The 17,668-nt window shown below is 43.0% G+C and overlaps 1 protein-coding gene across 6 annotated transcripts; it reads right to left on the reverse strand.

Annotated features, from left to right (window-relative positions):
• Positions 1-525: 525 nt before the first annotated feature.
• APMAP (adipocyte plasma membrane associated protein) lies at positions 526-14,022 on the reverse strand. 6 transcript variants are annotated; one of them, XR_009277148.1, is made up of 10 exons: positions 13,828-14,022; positions 10,763-10,879; positions 10,139-10,254; positions 8,917-9,009; positions 5,596-5,712; positions 4,930-5,104; positions 4,346-4,480; positions 3,792-3,984; positions 3,431-3,528; positions 2,768-2,800 (listed from the first exon to the last, which is right to left on the reverse strand). XR_009277148.1 is itself a non-coding variant. In XM_058834517.1 (9 exons), the coding sequence occupies exons 1-9, from the start codon at positions 13,917-13,919 to the stop codon at positions 2,591-2,593; spliced, it is 1,248 nt and encodes a 415-aa protein (XP_058690500.1). In that variant the 5' UTR covers positions 13,920-14,021; the 3' UTR covers positions 526-2,590. The 6 variants fall into 6 exon arrangements, 4 of the variants coding, with proteins under 4 accessions (XP_058690500.1, XP_058690501.1, XP_058690502.1 ...); XR_009277147.1 differs by having other exon boundaries at positions 3,362-3,528; XM_058834517.1 differs by lacking the exon at positions 3,431-3,528 and having other exon boundaries at positions 526-2,800; positions 13,828-14,021.
• Between the last annotated feature and the right edge of the window lie 3,646 nt (positions 14,023-17,668).

Consider the following 17,668-nt stretch of genomic DNA (forward strand, 5'->3'; position numbering starts at 1 on the left):
ATTTGCATAGCCCTCCATTAAGAGAAGAGCAGAAAGCCAGTGAAATCAGGTGACATTTTTAGCATCACCTTCCCCTTTTCTGGTGCTTTTTGTTATATATTTAAAGCAAATCTCTCTCCTTTCCAAAGGTGAAGAAATGCAGCAATAGTGTAAGTTTAGGTTGTATTGTCACCCAGTGGCAGAAAAGGAGAGAGCAGCAAAAGCTTTGATTCCAAAGTATCAACGCACTAAATCACACAGCTGCTGAAGCAACCCCTGTAGTTCTTCAAGATGCAAAACCTCTTATTTAAAATCACAGTATGCTTTGGGTTGGAAGGGACCCCAAAGATCATCAGGGACACTTCCCATGAGACTGGGTTGCTCAGAGCCCAGTCCAGCCTGGCCTTGAACAATTCCAAGGGTGGGGCATCCACAACTTCCCTGAGCAGCATGTTTTAGTCTCTCTGTTCCATGATCCTACCAGGCACGGGGATGAGACTGACAGGCTGTAGTTCCCCAGGTCTTCGTTTCTTCCCTTTTTTAAAAAAAAAATGAGGGTTTTTTTCCCGTTTTCTAGTTGGTTGGAGTTTAACTGGACTACCACAACTCCTCAAATACAATGGATAGTGACTTAGCCCCTTCACCCATCAGTTCCCTCAGGACCCATAGATGCATTTTAACAAGTTCTGTGCACCTTCAGATGATCTAAATGTGATCTCCTATAGCAGCTGATTCTTCACTCTCCCAGCGCCTGCCTTTCCCTTCTGCAGCTCGGGCAGTGTGGCTGGAGCACTTCCTGGTGGAGACAGGGACAGAACAGTCACTGAGCACCTCAGCCTTTGCCATGTCTCCAGTAGTCAGGTCTCCCCTTTCCTTCCAGAGGGGGTCCTCATTTTCCCTAGTGTTTCTTTTACCACCCACATACCTGCAGAAGCTTTTCTTGTTGTCTTTGTTGTCCCTGGCCATGTTTAATTCTCTTAGGGCTTTATCTCCTCTAACCTGATCCCTGGCTGCTTGGGAAACTCTCTGTATTCCTGCCAGGCTACAGCTCCTGCTTCCACCCTCCATAGGCCTCCTTTTAGTGTCTGAGCTAGTCTAGGAGCTCCTTGTTTATCCACACGAGGCCTCCTGGCATTTTTTCCCAACTTCCTCTCTACTGGGATGCATCACTCCTGAGCCTGGAGGAGGTAATCCTTGAGTATCAAACATCTTTCCTGGGCCCTTCTTCCCTCCAGGGCTTTATCCCATGGTACTCTACCAAGCAAATCCCTGAAGGTGCCAAATTCTGCCTTTCTGAAGGCCACGGCAGCAAGTTTGTTCTACACTCTCCTCCCTACTCTAAGAAACTAAAACTCCACCACCTCATGATGCCTGCCAAGGCTGCCCTTGAGCTGCACATTCACCCTCCTTGCTGGTGAGCACAAAGTCCACCATAGTCCCTCTCCTCCTTGGCTCCTCTGTGAAACTGAGTTATTGTCTGGAATTCCTTTGTGCTGCCAGCCATTGCAGCCACAAAACCCAACAGGACAGGCTTTCCTTTGCCACAGCTGGCAGCAAAGCATTCTCTGGATTTACCAAGCAGAGTATCTGTTAACAGAGTTATCTCTGTTAGCAGAGATGCATCCATGAGCTACTACTGCATTTCAAAAACTTCCACCAAAGCCTTCCTCATCCACCAACAGCAGATTTTACAGAGGCCATTTGAGTCCACATCCATCATCAGACACCAATCTTCCCCAAAATCTTTACCACTTCTTCATAAAAAGCATGTTGAAGATGATTCCTGCAGCTAGCCCTCTTCTGCCTGGCATGGTCACATAGATAATGAACAGGAGACATTCAGGACCTGGTAAAACATGGAGGAAATTCTACAAACAACCCTTTTCAGACCCATTGGAACTAATCCTTAATAACATAGAAAATGCAACTTGATTCATCATCTGACCTCAATGTTATAAAGAAACACAGGAGCCCACAGGTAACGATCCAATTTGATTCTGCATGTTAATTAACAGTTAATTGCATTTCTGCTGTTATTTACACAGGCTGGGACTGAAGAACCCCAATGGCATAACTAGATTCCTCAGCATGTCCTGGATGTTGCTGCCTCTACCACAGCACCATGGTATAACATTAGAACATGCACTGTATTCACTCTGGGACAGGAGGCACTAAAACAGAAATAAACACATGCAAGCCACCCTCTTCCACCCAAATCACACACTATTAAATTCCATCCATCACAAATTCTTCCAGTGTAAGAGAACATAGAGTTGCATTAAAGGCGACATGACGGTGTCTGTTCAAGATGATTCCAAACACGGCTGGGCACAGGAAAATCAATGGATTTCCTTGGAGGAGCAAAGAACTGAATGAAGATGCCTCACCATAATCCTCAGATATGAACAATAATACAGGCCAACTTCAGAGCATGAGCAGTCAGCCAAGACAGAGGACAGGTACAGCAAGCTGTATCTCTTCCTATGGCCACAGTGCTCCTGCACCTTAAGAGACTCTCACTTTTTGTCCTTGGTCACACAGTCTCAAGCACATGGCTCCTTTGCACTTCTGTAGTAGTACAGGACAGTGGGACTTCATCGTGGGTGGGCAGTTAAACATGCTGGAGATCAAGTCTGCCAATATAGGGAGAGCGGAAGGAGCCCAGGTAAAGGTGTCCATTGTGTTCATGTGCCTCGCTGACATAAGCTACTGTCACTCCATTGGGATCATGGAAGCTTCTTTTGTAGGATCCTGTCTCACTGAGTTCAACAACAAGGCTATATTTGGGTACAAACTTTGTCACAGTTTCCTGACTCAGCAACTGAAAGAAAGAAAAGAAAATTAACGAAAGGTTTTGCTCTCCACAATCTGATCTCAGACATTTATACAGGCAAAGACCACTCCACGCTCCTCAGAAGCAGCAGCTAAGAACACAAGGACACATTTTGAGTAAACACTCTTACACAGGGTTAACACATTAATATCTGAAAAGCCAGCTTGAGAAGAAACAAAAGGATCAGCAGAAGCTCACTCTACTCCAGAGGCAGGCTGAAAAGCTGCCCACGTAAGAGATAGCAGCTTGCTCTGGTGCAGCTGATGCCAAGCTCCCTGCAGCATCACTCAGAGGTCCTGCACTGCACCAGGAGAGACAGAGACAGCATAGAGCTTGTTCAGCTGGAATGGAATCCTAAGCACTGTGCGTTGATTTTTATTTTTTCGAGGACAGAAGTATTTTCAAGTCTTTGCATTGTTTAAAAAGCACCATGCTGTTTCTTTAGCCCTTAAAAAAACACATTATCCTTCCTCATCCTAAAGCGGGGTGACACAAAAACAGGCAGAGTGAACCAGAACAAAATGTCACCTAACACCATCCACAACGTACACACTGTCTCCTAGGGTGCCTAGGGCAGTCATGGGAACAGCTCACACTTCCCAAATGCTCTTCAGACACCTGGCAATAAGCAGTTTAGGCACTTCAGGTGAAGTCTTCACATATCCAAATGCAGATCCTGTCTTGCTGCATGGTTAGAGAGAGTCCCTTTTTCTTTCCTAAGATCAAGATGGAAGGCAACTTAAGAGATGTGTACCTGCTATTCAGAGAAGCAAATGTTAAATTTTACTACCTATTCATAAATAAGGGCTGTTTTTACCAGGGGGAAGCAACAACAGTTTTAACCACAGCATCTAATGTTTTTTTAAATCTTCCTGTGAAGAGGAAGAAACAGGACAAACAAATATTTCTCACTTCCATTCCTCCACTAAAGGTGTTTTTTTAAAAAAAAATTCTTTTTATTTTATTTTATTTTTTTTACCTTAAATATCATCCTTTTAATCCATGGTTTTTCAGATAAAAAGTCCAACAAAGAAAATCCAGGATTGGGTCGCACAGCTGCCATAGCTACCCAATATCCTCCAGAGCTGCTTAATCTGATATTGTCTGGAAGACCAGGCATATTCTCAACAAACATATCTGCTCCACCTTTCATCAGCCCAGACACATAATACCTGAAAGTTATAGATAATACATTAGAACATTTTAACTCAATCAGTTTACATAACAAATGAGAGTCCCAAGATTTAAAAAACCAATTCTTCTCCCATTATATTCATACAGGGAAATACAGCACTGCCACACACTTCTCCTCAGGAAAAAAGTCAGTTTACTCCACTATGCTTAAGGAGGCCCATGATGGAAAGATTACACAACCCAGACATTTACAGTGAAATAAAAAAATTCAGTATTGAGGAAGGTCACCTTGTCATTTTTAACCAGGCATAACTAAAGTGTAGGATTTCTTTTGTCATTCCATTTCTTTATTTAAACAATCCCTAAACAGATTAGTAATAATTCCAAAGTCATACTCACCTTCTGATTCTAGCCATGGTTGTCTCCTGCACCAGGACAAAGTCTTCTGCAGGAGAGAGCTGCACACCATTGGGGAACCTCAGCCCCACCATTAAGACTTTCACTTCTTTTGTCACTGTGTCATATTCAAGGAGGCTGAAAAGAAACCATTTTTGAGTGAAGATGAATATTTATGCATCTGTGTTTCATTTTTCAGGCATTCCATATTTTCTCACATGCACCACGTTTAAGTTAAGAAGGCAGAATAGGCAGGAAGCATTTGTTTATGAGTACAAGAGAAATAACAAGGCACTTGAGACTGGCAGCATTCATGAAGGATTTGGGCTGAATGCAATGCTAACACCTTCACTTTTAAAACAAATGTTCCATGCCAGTCTTCTTGAAGGAAAACAGGGAAACTCATATATTTTGCTGCAGGTGTCATTAGCAACACCCATGCAATTCCATCACCCTCCCCTGCGCAGTACAGTGTTTGCAAAGGTGGGTTTACAAAGAGAAAAAATGTGAAGATCAAGAAAGTGGTGAAGTCCACTCCTACAACTGAGCTTACAGCAAGTTAAATCCTTTGGGAAGGAGATACTTGCCGCCCATCATCCGTGCCTTCCATAACCAGGAACAAGTAGTCTTGTCTTTGCCATTTACTGCTGGAGTCGGTGAAGTAGATCTTCCTCCCATCCCTGGTCACTGTAAGATCGTTTACAAATGACAGCTTCTGGCCTTCTATCAGAGTTTTGCTCGACACCAGTGTCTTGGTTTCACCTGGTTACAAAAAGAAGAAAAGACACAATGTAGCCACACCAAAATGTATCTTTCTTCACTTCCTGCAGATTTGGGTTACAGAGAAGTAAAGAGCTTTACACTACCACAGTGAGATCTGAAGGTAGAAACAAAAGTACAGCAAACATGACAATAGGTTTTATGTACCAATCTTTTTCCTTTCCTTTTATGAAAACCGAAACAGCCACAATAGAGCTCTATACATGGATCTTGGGATCCCAATTTTAATGACAAAAACCATGAAACACCAGAAGATAAGTCACTGGTAGCTCTGATCCAGACAGCCAGATACAGGGAGGAAGTAGTTGCTACAGGAAAATAAATATCAAATTCTTGCATGACTCATTTTATCCAGACAACTTCAAATCACTTTACAAAGAAGACAGGCATTGTTTTGCCTGCAGCATCTGCAAAACTGCAAACGAAGCCCAGATTTGTCAGTGGAAGAAAACTTTGGAGCAGAAAAGTCATACCCGTAGCAGGATCAACTTCGTAGAGTCCATAATAAGCATCTGCCACAAACAGGGTGTTATTTGGCCCCACTCGCATGCCAAGCGGTCTTCCACATGTTGGCTCATCTTCACGGCCTCCTTAGGAAACAATTTCAAAATGTTTTTCCAAACAGAAATAAACACAAGGCATTCAGTGTACCTACACAGGTGTGCTGGGTCTGGCTGAGATGAAGAGCCCTCCCAGTGCTGTGTTTGTACAGGCAGCTAAAAAGGTGTTTTGGCTACTGCTGAGCAGGGCTGGCACAGCATCAATGCTCTCTCCAACATTCCCCCCTCCAGCAGGCTGGGAGTGAGCAAGATCCTGGGAGGGGACATAGCCAGGACAGCTGCCCCAAACTGATCAAAGGGATATTTAATGCCATATGGTGTTAGCTGAGATATGAAAGCTAAGAAAAAGGAGGAGGAAGGGAAAGCAATTATTATTTACATTTGCCTTCCAAAACAAACTCTACACATGCTGCAGCCCTGCTTCCTGAGAAGCAGTCAGACATCATTGGCTGATGAAAAAATAGAGAATAAAATATTTGAGGTTTTTTTTTTTTCCTTTGCTTGCACATGTGACCTTTGCTCCAAACTGTGGCTTATAAAATCTCTATGGCATACATATGGCACCTACATTCATTAAAGAAATAATTCCTACTTTACATGCCATGTTTTCACCAGTCTAGAGATAATCATAGAATCTGTCAGGCTAGTCACTAACACCTTCCCAAGTTTTGGTAAAATTAGAAAATTTGATTTAACAAAATGCTTCTTCTCAGAAAGAATCAGTTTTACTGCAAGTTTTGGGGGCAGGGAGGATGGGATGATTTGTTTTTTTTAATTAAATAATTTTTAATTTAAAAACCTCTTTCTTTTTCTGGAAGGGTCCAACATTGTCCTGAAACAGCTAGTTTCTCAAGACAAAGACATTGAAGACTTCTGTATGAGGAGAAGGAGGAATTCTGCAAACCTGAAGAATTTAGATAACTTCAAGGAGATATATGAGTCCTGAAGAGCTAAGAACTTCAGACTATCAGCAGTCTGAAAAATCAGCAAGATAAATTTTTGGAGAAGTCAGCTACAGCCTTTCCACTCCCAATTCAAGGAGCAGAAAAGTCCAGGCTCCCCATTACCACTTTGGCCCCAAAGAAAAAGGGCAGCAGAACCTTCCCACCTCTCCCAAGCTGTTCAAGTCCAATGGAAATGATCAGGAAAAAGGGAATTCTTCACCCCCCCCCCCCACATTCATGCCTAAATCCAGCTTCCCATCAGCTGTCCTACCAAGGCTGTTCTACCTATCAGGCAGCCTAGACAGTGTTGCCAAATCAGCCCAGAGTCTAATCATGTGAGCATCCACATAAAATTACATAGAATAAATGATGAACATGTCAATGAGAGCTAATAGGGACAGCAACAGTTCCTGACCTTAATTTCTAACTAGCAATCAGCACAGGGCTGTGGAACCTCAGGTGAGCTTCTGTATCATTACCACAAACAAAACTCCCATCAGTCCCAACAAACACCAGCCAGGCTTCTAAGACTGCCCAGGAACTGGTGAGATGGACATTAAGCTACCCATAGAGATGGTTCTACAATAAGCTGGTACCAGTTTTCCTCACTCATTTCCAGAAATCCCATTAAATGAAGCAAATAATTCATTCAGAAAGAGGTATAGAATTCCATGAGAAATAACTGCAATTTAGCAGTGAGAAAACAAAAATACTGTGACCAGTGCATGATGTCTGCTAAAACAAGTGCAGTCACAACTCCTACTGTGCTTACAGACAGAGTAAGGGAAATAGGTACAACAAAATGCCAGGCAAAATTCTGTAGATGGAGATGGTGATATTTATTTTCAAAAATCTCTAAGTAAGTTGCTATCCTTCTGTCCTGGGTAACCCAAAAAACGTGTATTGTATTACATATCTTCCCTACACCAACCTGCCCAAGATGACCACTGCCCCTTTAGAATCCAGGAGCTGGAAGAAGAAGAAGCCTGTTTTACCCCAGGCTCATGAAGGCAGGTGATGTGGGGTCCCTTTAAAAGAGAGGGAGCAGGCACACGGAGCTCCTCTGTTCTCCCTAGGGCTTTGGAGCAGAGGCTGCAGCTTTTTTTGGCCAGGCTGCCGAGAAAGTTGTCTGGCACAGGTTCTCTGAGTCAAGGCAGCCTGGCAGGTTTGTTTATCTCCAGGGTCTGGAAAATTCTGTAACATTCTGTAACATATTTTTGGCTGCTGTTGTCAGGGTCAGCCCAGTTTCTGGGCCAGGGAGGACAGTTCCTTCAGACCTTTTTCAGCTGCTGCCACCCAGGACAGCTCCACCAGCACCATCTCCTCTCTCCAGGAGTCCCAGCCACTGACCCAGTTCCAGCTGCCACTGTCAGGAGAGCTCCTGTCAGGTGGTGTGGAGCAGCATTTGACTGGTTTTGGAACAGTTCTCCAGGATTCTTCTGTTTTGTCCTTGCTCCCTGGTGGCTGTTGTTTGGAGGATAAGAGGCTTCTGTGATCATGGAGGCTTGGTTGCTTGTGTTGATTTTTCTTTGTCAACAGGATTCAGCACTTTTGTATCTAGTGGTTATTACTGTTATCTTGGTTATTGCTGTTTTATTTTTTAGTAAACTGCTATTTTTTCACTTACATCTTCTCACATTCTTCTCTCCTTACTGGTGAAGAAGGAAGGGTTAAAAACACAAGGAGAGATAACTCATTTTGGAGTGTCCTGTCCATATAATTGTTTTAAACCAAGACACTTTCCCACTCACAAAAAAGTTCAAGTTCATTCACTCACACTTGTTTAAAAGTCCTCAGTTTTATGAGGTGGCCCTTCAGCTCAGAATCTTGGTGACTTCACCTTCCACAAATATTAGACCAGGTTGCTGCCCATTTTTTCTTAAGATAAGATGCTTTTTCTGGATGGACTAATGGGAAAAGGAATGTTATTTGTGATGCACCTCACTCTTGTCTTCCTTCTGATGTTAAGATGCAGGATTTTCCACCAGCATATCATCCATGGTGAAGGCCTGGTAGTCACGAAACCTCCTTGCATTCTTAAATTTTACTGCTGGAAACTGTGCTTTGATATCAAGACAACCCATTTCCATTCTTTAGGCTCTCTGTTCTACTCTTCCTTCCCATGTACATATTTTCACTCATACTTCACTGATACAAACACATCAATATTTCTGCTACAAATTTCTGCAGAGAAAGATATACACCTCCAATCCAGACTGAGCAGTTTAACCAACACATGCCCTTGACCCAGACATTTTCAGGCACACTGTGCTCAGGAGCTGTCACTCACCACAAGGACCATGGCCAATTCTGGCTATTGTTTGTATTTCCCCATCTTCGATTTTGATAATCTTCCCATCAGCTGTCCCAGTAAACAGAACATCTGCAAAAACAACTTGTGTGATTAGGCTGATCACAAAACATCCTTCTACTAGCATGAATAAGGGAATAAGGAGACTTCAACATTTATTCACAGAAAATTTATTCCCTCTCAGCTGTCCCTTATAGGAAGGTTTCCATAAAGAGTTTCCAATGAGACTGATGAAACTAGGCAACATAAATCATCAGCTTCAGGTAATCCCTTTAGCACATTGTTAACAGATACAGGTAAAAAAGTGTAATCTGAGGAAGGAATTTACAGTAACTTCTTTCTGACCAATGTAATTTCTTACAAATATTTTACTCATAAATTAGAAGATAAAGCAGAAGGAAAAAAAAATATATGGCACCTACTGAGTACCTCTTGCACTGAAGGATCTTTCAGTAAGGGTTAAGAGTAGTTCATAGCCTTACCCCTCCTTCAGGAGGCACAAGAAACAACCCCTGCACAATGCTGGGTTCCCACTATGGGCATGTCATGGCATTAGAAGGACAGGTAACTCATTAAGAAATTGCTCAGAGGTGGCCTGGGATTTTAACTTGGGAAGAACCCACCTGCCACAAGAGAAAAGTACAGGATGGCACCCGTGTTGGTTAGATTTCTTGCAAGAAGAATCCAAGCCTTAAGAGTTATTAATATGGAAATGAGGGAGTTATGAATATGGGATATGATACTGTGCAACAGCATTAAAATATAAATATACTATTTGTCAATTTGAGATTTATTTTCTGTCATAAAAGCAATGCACCACAAAATTCAGCTCCCTCAGCCACAATGGCTTTTAAAAGAACAGGTAGTAACTTCTAAATATTAATTCCCAGTTAAGACCTAGCCAAATGAAAAATGGGACCACTTCCTCCAAACATAGGTACCCCCTGACCACATTACTGATGCTCTCAGAGATTTTTAATCTGACAACAAGATTTATTTTGTGAAATGAGAGAAGAAAAGAGAAGAAAACCAGTACAGAGAACCTAGGCTTTCCTGCATAACACAATTACTTTTAGAAAACCTGCACATTGAAAATAACTCCCAGAGTTTGTTATCTAAGAGGTCTACTGCTGAAGAAACTCCTACCAGTGGAAGAACATTTAAAAAACCCTCTATAAAAGCTGATTTTGTCAGTGCTTACCCCCAATATTGACAATGGACTCTGGTCCAACCAGCTGGTTTTCCCACAGCCGTTCAGCTTTTCGTAACTTGGTGTTGGGCTCCAAAACACCCGTCAGGAGGGGAGGCTCCTTCAAACTACGAAACAGGAGGACCACGTGATCCTTTGCACAAAATGCAAACATTCTTGAGCAACACATTTGATCATTTTTTCCCCTAGTTTTCCAACTCCTGCACACCTGACTTATGCTTTACATAAAGCATATTTCAGAAAGTGTTGCAGTAGCTTGAGCAGTTTGCCTTTAGAAAAAAAGCAGTTCTTGTTTCACATAAGGAAAGAGAGCACTTGTGTAATTACAAGCTGCACTGACAGCTTAGGAAGCAGAAAATAATTTTCTAGATTAATAATTAAAGAAAGTAATTCAGCTCCTTCAGTGATCAGCAGGAACACACAATTGCACAAGATGGCTCAGAAACAGCCATGGATATCCATGGGTGTGGATAATATTGCAAACACTCCCCAGTTTCTCAATCCAGAGAGAACCACTTTGCGCTGTCAACTCTTGTTTGCTGAAACAAAACAACAGTACAGATGGAAGAAGTTACGTTTCCACAACATTTGCTTCAAAACAAAACAACCATTTACCTTATGGGCTGAGGGTCTATAGGACAATCCAGTAGAACAGTCACTCCAAGCAGAGGCACAGCCACAGACATAGCCAAAGTCAGGAAGGTAACACGGAACACCTTGCTGCTGTAAGTACTGCCAAAACCAAACAAGAAATAGGATTAACATTGTTTTCACATACAACAGTCCTTAAAAAATCTGTAGCAGCCTCTTTTCTTCAGAAAAGGAAACCGTAACACTTTGGCACAACCATCATACTCACCTTCAAGGTCCATTTTGAACATTCTAGGATAAGAGAAAGGTCTCAGGATACTAGCATAAATGCCTGAACATTTTTATGTGAAGATTTCATTCATGCTACAAGTTACAGGTGACTAAAATAAAAACAAACAAACAAAAAAATAAGCCAAACCACCTGAGAAACAGGGGTTTTGTTTGGCTGGGGTTTAGTTGGGGCTTTTTTAACTTGATCTTTATTTTTGGCAATGGATTCTATCCAGCACAAGTTTTGAATAAAAAATTTCCACTAAAACAAACACAGAGGAAGCTAAATGAATGGCTGCTTAACTTAGTGATCATTGGTTTGAAACTCGAGTCCCAGAACACAAAATAAATTCAGTATTTTCTCTTTACCCATTAAAAAACACGATAAACTAAGTAAAATTTTCTTCCACAGGAGAAAACCGTATTTTGCTCTCTACAAGTTTTAGAGGAATCCATCAGGCATTTACAGAGAAAAGTAGAGAGCCAAGCTGAAGAAATCCTAGCCTTGAACTGGAAAAGCAGCATGTGTAATTTTAGCTGTTCTGAACCATTCACTGTCCCATCCAGCCAATTTCCTTGCAGGATCAGTTAAATAAAGACAAACAGTGCCTGGTGGTTCTGCACTAATCCTTGGACCACTTCCATTGTTTTATCCTTCATTAGTCAATCATCCAGACAGTAGGAAATATGAACAACTGCCCAGAACACAAATATCCCAGCTGGGGAGCTAAATACATGTATTTGTGATACTGATATCAGCATCAAGGTAACTTTAGGGATTATCAGCGAGAACAGCAAGGACAGAACTAGGCATTAGGATTTAGGTAGGATTTAAGCACTTCCTGCTCTAATAGTAAATGTGTTGAGGAAGCAAAAACTTCCCAGCCTGTGCCACCTTGGATCTGGAATAGAGATCAGGGTGTAAAGATAAAAAGCAATCCCCAAGTTTACAAAGACTTCAGTCTTTGTCCTGGTCTGTCCATTGTCCTTCAAGAGATGAAAGCTCAACAATGTAAGATTAAAAGTACTGTCAGCAGACATCTGAGCACCTCTGTGACAGCTGAAAACAGCTCACACAAAAGGAGCTGGGAATGAGCAGGAACAGAATGGGAACTCATCTGCCAAAGCCAACCTAATTAAAGCTCCTAAAAACATGATTTAAGTAAGGGCCTTATTTCTGATCCTCAAGCAAACTTGCAAGGAGCTGACAATAAAGAAAAAAGGCATGAAGAATAAGGTGACAAGCAAACTCACACTTCAAGCCTGCAAATTCCAAGACCTAGTTTAGACACTGCTGAAACCACAAGCGTTTAAATAAACCCCAAAAGCTTTACAAAAAAATAAGCTAAAAAGTCATCCACTCGGAATCTTTCTCAAACTACACAATATTGGACAGTGACAACTGTCAGTCATTGGAGAGAATCACTGAGGTAAAGGTTCACCAACAGTGAAACAGAAAACCTTAGTCAAATGTGGCTCTGATAATTAACCCTACAAGGCCCACAGCCACAAATCTCAACAAAGCAACTTACCAGGACTCCAGTTATAATTACAGAAATTCAGTTGTTAATATGAACTAAAAAGCGAAGCCATTAAACCAGCCTTTGAAGACAACAGCAGGCCAGTGAGATGATACTTATGGGTCACCATATCCAGGAAGCCAGGCTGCTTATCCCCTTGGCAGAAGAGCTGCTGGGCTGGAGAGAAAAGCATCTGTTCTCAAGAGTTTCTGCCATGGCTACCAGCCAGAAAAAGGCCAGGCCCAGGAATTTCCTCCACTGTTTTCATACAGAACAGCCCCTGTGAATACTCTCAGTCAGTGAAAGAGCCCTAGAAATTCAAATGATTTGAACACCAAGAGAGGCAGAAAGCAGGAGGAGCAGTCTCTCAAGCTCAGATATGCTGATGCCCTCCTCGAAAAACAGAGACTGAGTGCAAACCATCAGTCTTTCATTTTGATGACCCCATAGGGCAGACATAAGAATCTGCAAAGTACTCAAATCAGAAGAGATATAATAGATGGTGGACAAAAGTATTACAAGTTAGCTGATAACTTATGCAATGAAAGGCAAAGCAAATACTACCACTTCCTTATTACACCTATTGCCTTTAATCACAATGAAGTGGTTTTTTTTTAAATAAAATTCTTAAACACAAAATTGTAAATATATATATATATATATCTATATATATATTTAACTTAGCCATTACCAGATTGTTTATGAGGTCAGATACATGTAGATCAGTCGAAAAACTGCAGATTACTCTTTAAACTATTACCAAGACATAAAGAGACTGACCACAATTACACAGGACTTAATCACACCCACAATAAACCTGTACAAGCCACAATGGGATAACTGTTATTTCTTGCCTGGCAAAAGATGAGGGGAAGGGGAAGGGGAAGGGGAAGGGGAAGGGGAAGGGGAAGGGGAAGGGGAAGGGGAAGGGGAAGGGGAAGGGGAAGGGGAAGGGGAAGGCGCTGTCCCAACCCCTCCCCACCGTCAGCCTCCTCCAGCAGCAGGAGCAGGAGCACTGGGGCTGACACCCGCGGGTGCCCAGCACCAGCCAAGCCGGGAAACCGCGGCCTCGCTCCGCATGCCCGCAGCGGCCTCTGCTCAGCCTCGGGGCAGTCCCCCGGCCCTTCCAGCCCCTCCTCGGACACTCCGAGCTGAACCCGCCTCTCCGCCGGCCGGGCCGCGCCACGCGGGCGGTGCCGGTGCCTCCCAGGGCCCTCCCGGGCAGCGCTCCCCGGCGCCGGGCCCAGCCCCGGCCCTGCAGCCGCGGGGTCACGGCGGCCGCTCCGCCCGGGCACCCACCTGCCCTCCTTGGCCTCCTGCGCCGGGCTGTCCTCGGTGATGACCTGCGGGCGGAGCGGCCGCCGCTGCCGCAGCCCCTCCGCCTCATTCATCCCGATCCCGATCCCGATCCCGATCCCGATCCCGATCCCGATCCCGATCCCGATCCCGATCCCGATCCCGCGGCCGCCGCCACCGCCGCGCACCAGAACCGCGGCCCCGCCCCTCGAGCCCGCCCCCGCCCCTCGAGCCCGCCCCCGCCCTCTATCCCCAGGCCGCGCCCATCCCCCACTGGACCCGCCCACCACCCGGGCCCCGCCCACCACCACAAGGCCACGCCCACCACGCGGGGCCACGCCCATCACCACAAAGGCCACGCCCATCACCACAAAGGCCACGCCCATCACCACAAAGGCCACGCCCATCACCACAAAGGCCACGCCCATCACCCCAGGAGCGCGCTCTTCGTCCCGGTCGTGCCCGATTCAGGACCCCACGGTCATTCCCACGGCGACCTGCAGCCCCTGGGATCGCAGAAAACCTCTGCAGAAACCCCTTGACCGTGATGCATGTCCTGCATATGCCAGAAATTATTTCCTTGCACAAGAAAGTTTTGGGATTTTTGTTGTTTGGGTACGCTGCCATACACAGTGATGCTCTCGCTCATTCACTGGACCTCAGTTACAGACATTGTTTCGGATTTTGACATGTATGTGAGCTTTTTAAACAGATTTCACTGACACGGAGACTTAGGCAGAACAGTGTTTCCTGTCACATTTTCTTTGCAACTACAAGAAAGGCACAACCAAATTTCCTCTCTAATATGAAAAAGTCTTCAACAAAAATAATATGATTTTCTGATTTGACAAAGTGTCACTCACTCTCACCATAGTCAAGTTACTTGAGTTTTCTTTTCCTGCTTGAAGCTAAGATTCAGCTTCAGATTGATTTTTAAATAGCTGCTTTTAAAAAACAAGTCTATGAACTAAAATTAAAATTTTGCATAAAATTAAGTAGTGCTTTTTTTTTTTTTTTTTCAATTCATGGTGGTGCCTGATAAAAAAATTACATTGATTTATCCTATTAGGTACATGTGCAAATTTGTTGAAGTTTATTTTGTATAATTTTGCTTACAGAAAGTTATTTACCACAGGTAGTAAAAGTTTTTTTAAATTACATTTATCATAGCTCATGAAAACGTTATCAGAAGCACAGTTTGTGTCTCTGGTGGAGTGAAAGTTGCTTTGGGGAGTGGGTGTAAAACCTCCCCAGTGTGTGGATGGAGAACTGTCCGTGTGTATTGCACTGTCTGTACATAACTGTTTTCTGCTGGGGAAGATTCTCAATAATAGAAGAACATACTTTGATAGTGCTTTTACATTTTTAATATTTCATAAAATCTTAATCAGTGAAAAATTTTGAGAGGTTTTGTTTTCAAACATCTGTTCTACCTTTTTGCACATAAGAATGAAAGCCATAACAATGTTATAACATATCACAAAAAAAATATTTTATGCCCCATCATGGAAGTGAGGAAAGATTTAGAAGAAAACCCTGAAATTGCCAAGCTGGGTTGGTGCTCCAGTTGCATTTCTGAGGAGTGCGTGTAGTTGTCATATTCTCATCATGACAGTATACAATCCATCTTTCCCCTCAGAACACCATCCAGCGCTGTATCCAAATGTTTCAAGTAATTTTCCTTTGGTACCTTGAGGCAATTTGTTCCCCTGCCACCTGAACCGGGATAGGGAAAGACACGATCCGTTTGCAGTCATAGGCAGAGGGATCACAGCAGAATCTCTTGTCTTTCCCAGTACTGCAGATCCAATTGCAGACTCTTGGTGGAGCAGGATATCTATAAATTGCTTGTCACTGCAAGCTGTTGGCTCTGCCTGTTCATAAAGAGTGCCTGGTGGAAAAATCACTTTTTTGCACTTGCTTTTCTGCTTACCCTCTCTATAAAAGATTGTAGGAGGGCAATGATTCAGGCAGTTCGTGCACCCTTCAGTTCCCTCCTTGCCCAGGGCCACAGAAAGGGAAGCTGCACATGCAGCAGTAGTGCCTTAAAGAACAGCTGCTGGATCATAAGCCCATCCTGTGGACCTGTGTGAATTGCAAATGGAGATGACTTGCAATTGAAAATGAGAATTTTGAGGCAGTAATATTTTCCCTGTATAAAATATTTCTTCTTTGGGAGACACAGTGTGGAGAAAATGTCACTCTGTACAACAGCTGTACTAAATGTTGTTGAAGATGTTCAGAAGATATATTGAAGATTAATATTAAATATTTAATATTCATCCAAAGGGTGAGAAACATGGCTGATCATATATTTACCAATGGGTCCAACATATAAACGGGGAAAGATACACACGGCACCTTGTTCCCTCTACATAACCAGATGTTCACATGATCCATGTGTCTGGAGATTCCCGAGGCTTGGACTGTGCACACATGAGCTTTTCTGTTCTTCCTAGGACAACATTCCCAGAAGTCTACCTCATGGTGCTTCTCTGCTGGAGCTGTGTATTGTTAGGTTTAGTCAGCCTGACTAAGGGCCTTCTTTCTCCTGTATTTCAAAAGAATTTCTGTATTTCTTCTGTATTTCAAAGGAATTAATGTATTTCTGTATTACAGAAAGAACCACCTAAACCTTAGAATCAGATTAAGTGAGTTCCTGTCAGAAGTACTGTAATACATGGCAGATGTATAGATTAGGAATAGAGGTGGAAATTCATGAGCAGAGATAGGGAAAAACGTTTGAACACAGATGTAAAATTTCAACAAATTTGGCAACACTATTAAAAAAACCACTAATCCATGCTATAAGTATAGAAAATAATAGAAAAGCCTTTCTACTGGCAAGAGAGATGATGCCCTACAAAGTTCCTCAAATATAATGATGATGCAAGGACCCAAAGCAGAACTATTTCATGTTCTTTCCAACTTCTGATTTTACAATCTTATCAAGACTGTGAAAGCAAAGTGATACTGTAGACAGAAGATGGACATTAGAGTCACACAGCAATTTCTGGACATGTTTAATCTGCTTAACATGGCCTTCAGGGAATGGGAACTTTGACAGGCCAGAAATTCTGAATTCCCACCAGAACAAATGGAAATTGCAAGTCTTAGCAGCAAATAAGACTGAATATGTGGAAATGCAAATCTGAAAATGATCGAGAAGGACATTATACCTCCAGCAGTCCTTGATTGTACATCTGTATAGTTAGTCTAAATGATGCAGAAGAGATTGGATCAGATGCAGAAGAGCATGAAAATCTACAGCCAAATGAAAAGATGGTTTTAAAAGTTTGATACTTCTTAGCCCAGTTACAGGAAGAAAACTAAGAAACAATTCCATGGAAATCAATGTGACTGTAGCAATGCAATGTAATGTTAGTAAAGTCATGAAAATATATCAGCCCACAGGATATAAGACTGTCATAAAAAGTATTGTCTATTCTACCTGTTTCAACATTCCCTAAAAACCACTGGAATTTTAAGATAAACTTTGTGTATTCTCATTTTGCAGTGCAAGTAAGGCATTCCTGCGGGAACCGGATGCTCTGCTGTCACAGGCACATGCCTGAAGTTGTGCTGCAGACTGGGGCACAAAACAGCAAAAAAGATTCCCCAGGAGATGTCTGATATTTGCAAACCATATCCTGGGCTGCATCTGAATCAGCATGGCCAGAAAGTGGAGGACAGTGATTCTGCCCCTCCATGCCATTGACATTCCACCTGCAGTACTGTATCCAGCTCTGCTGGGCTCCGCAGCACGTACAGCAAGGACATGGATGTGCTGGAGCAGGTGCCGAGGAGGCCCACCAAGATGATGTGAGGGGTGGAGCACCTCTCC

This window comes from Poecile atricapillus, chromosome 3 (assembly GCF_030490865.1).
Source record: "Poecile atricapillus isolate bPoeAtr1 chromosome 3, bPoeAtr1.hap1, whole genome shotgun sequence".
In the NCBI taxonomy this organism is placed as follows: Eukaryota; Metazoa; Chordata; class Aves; order Passeriformes; family Paridae; genus Poecile; species Poecile atricapillus.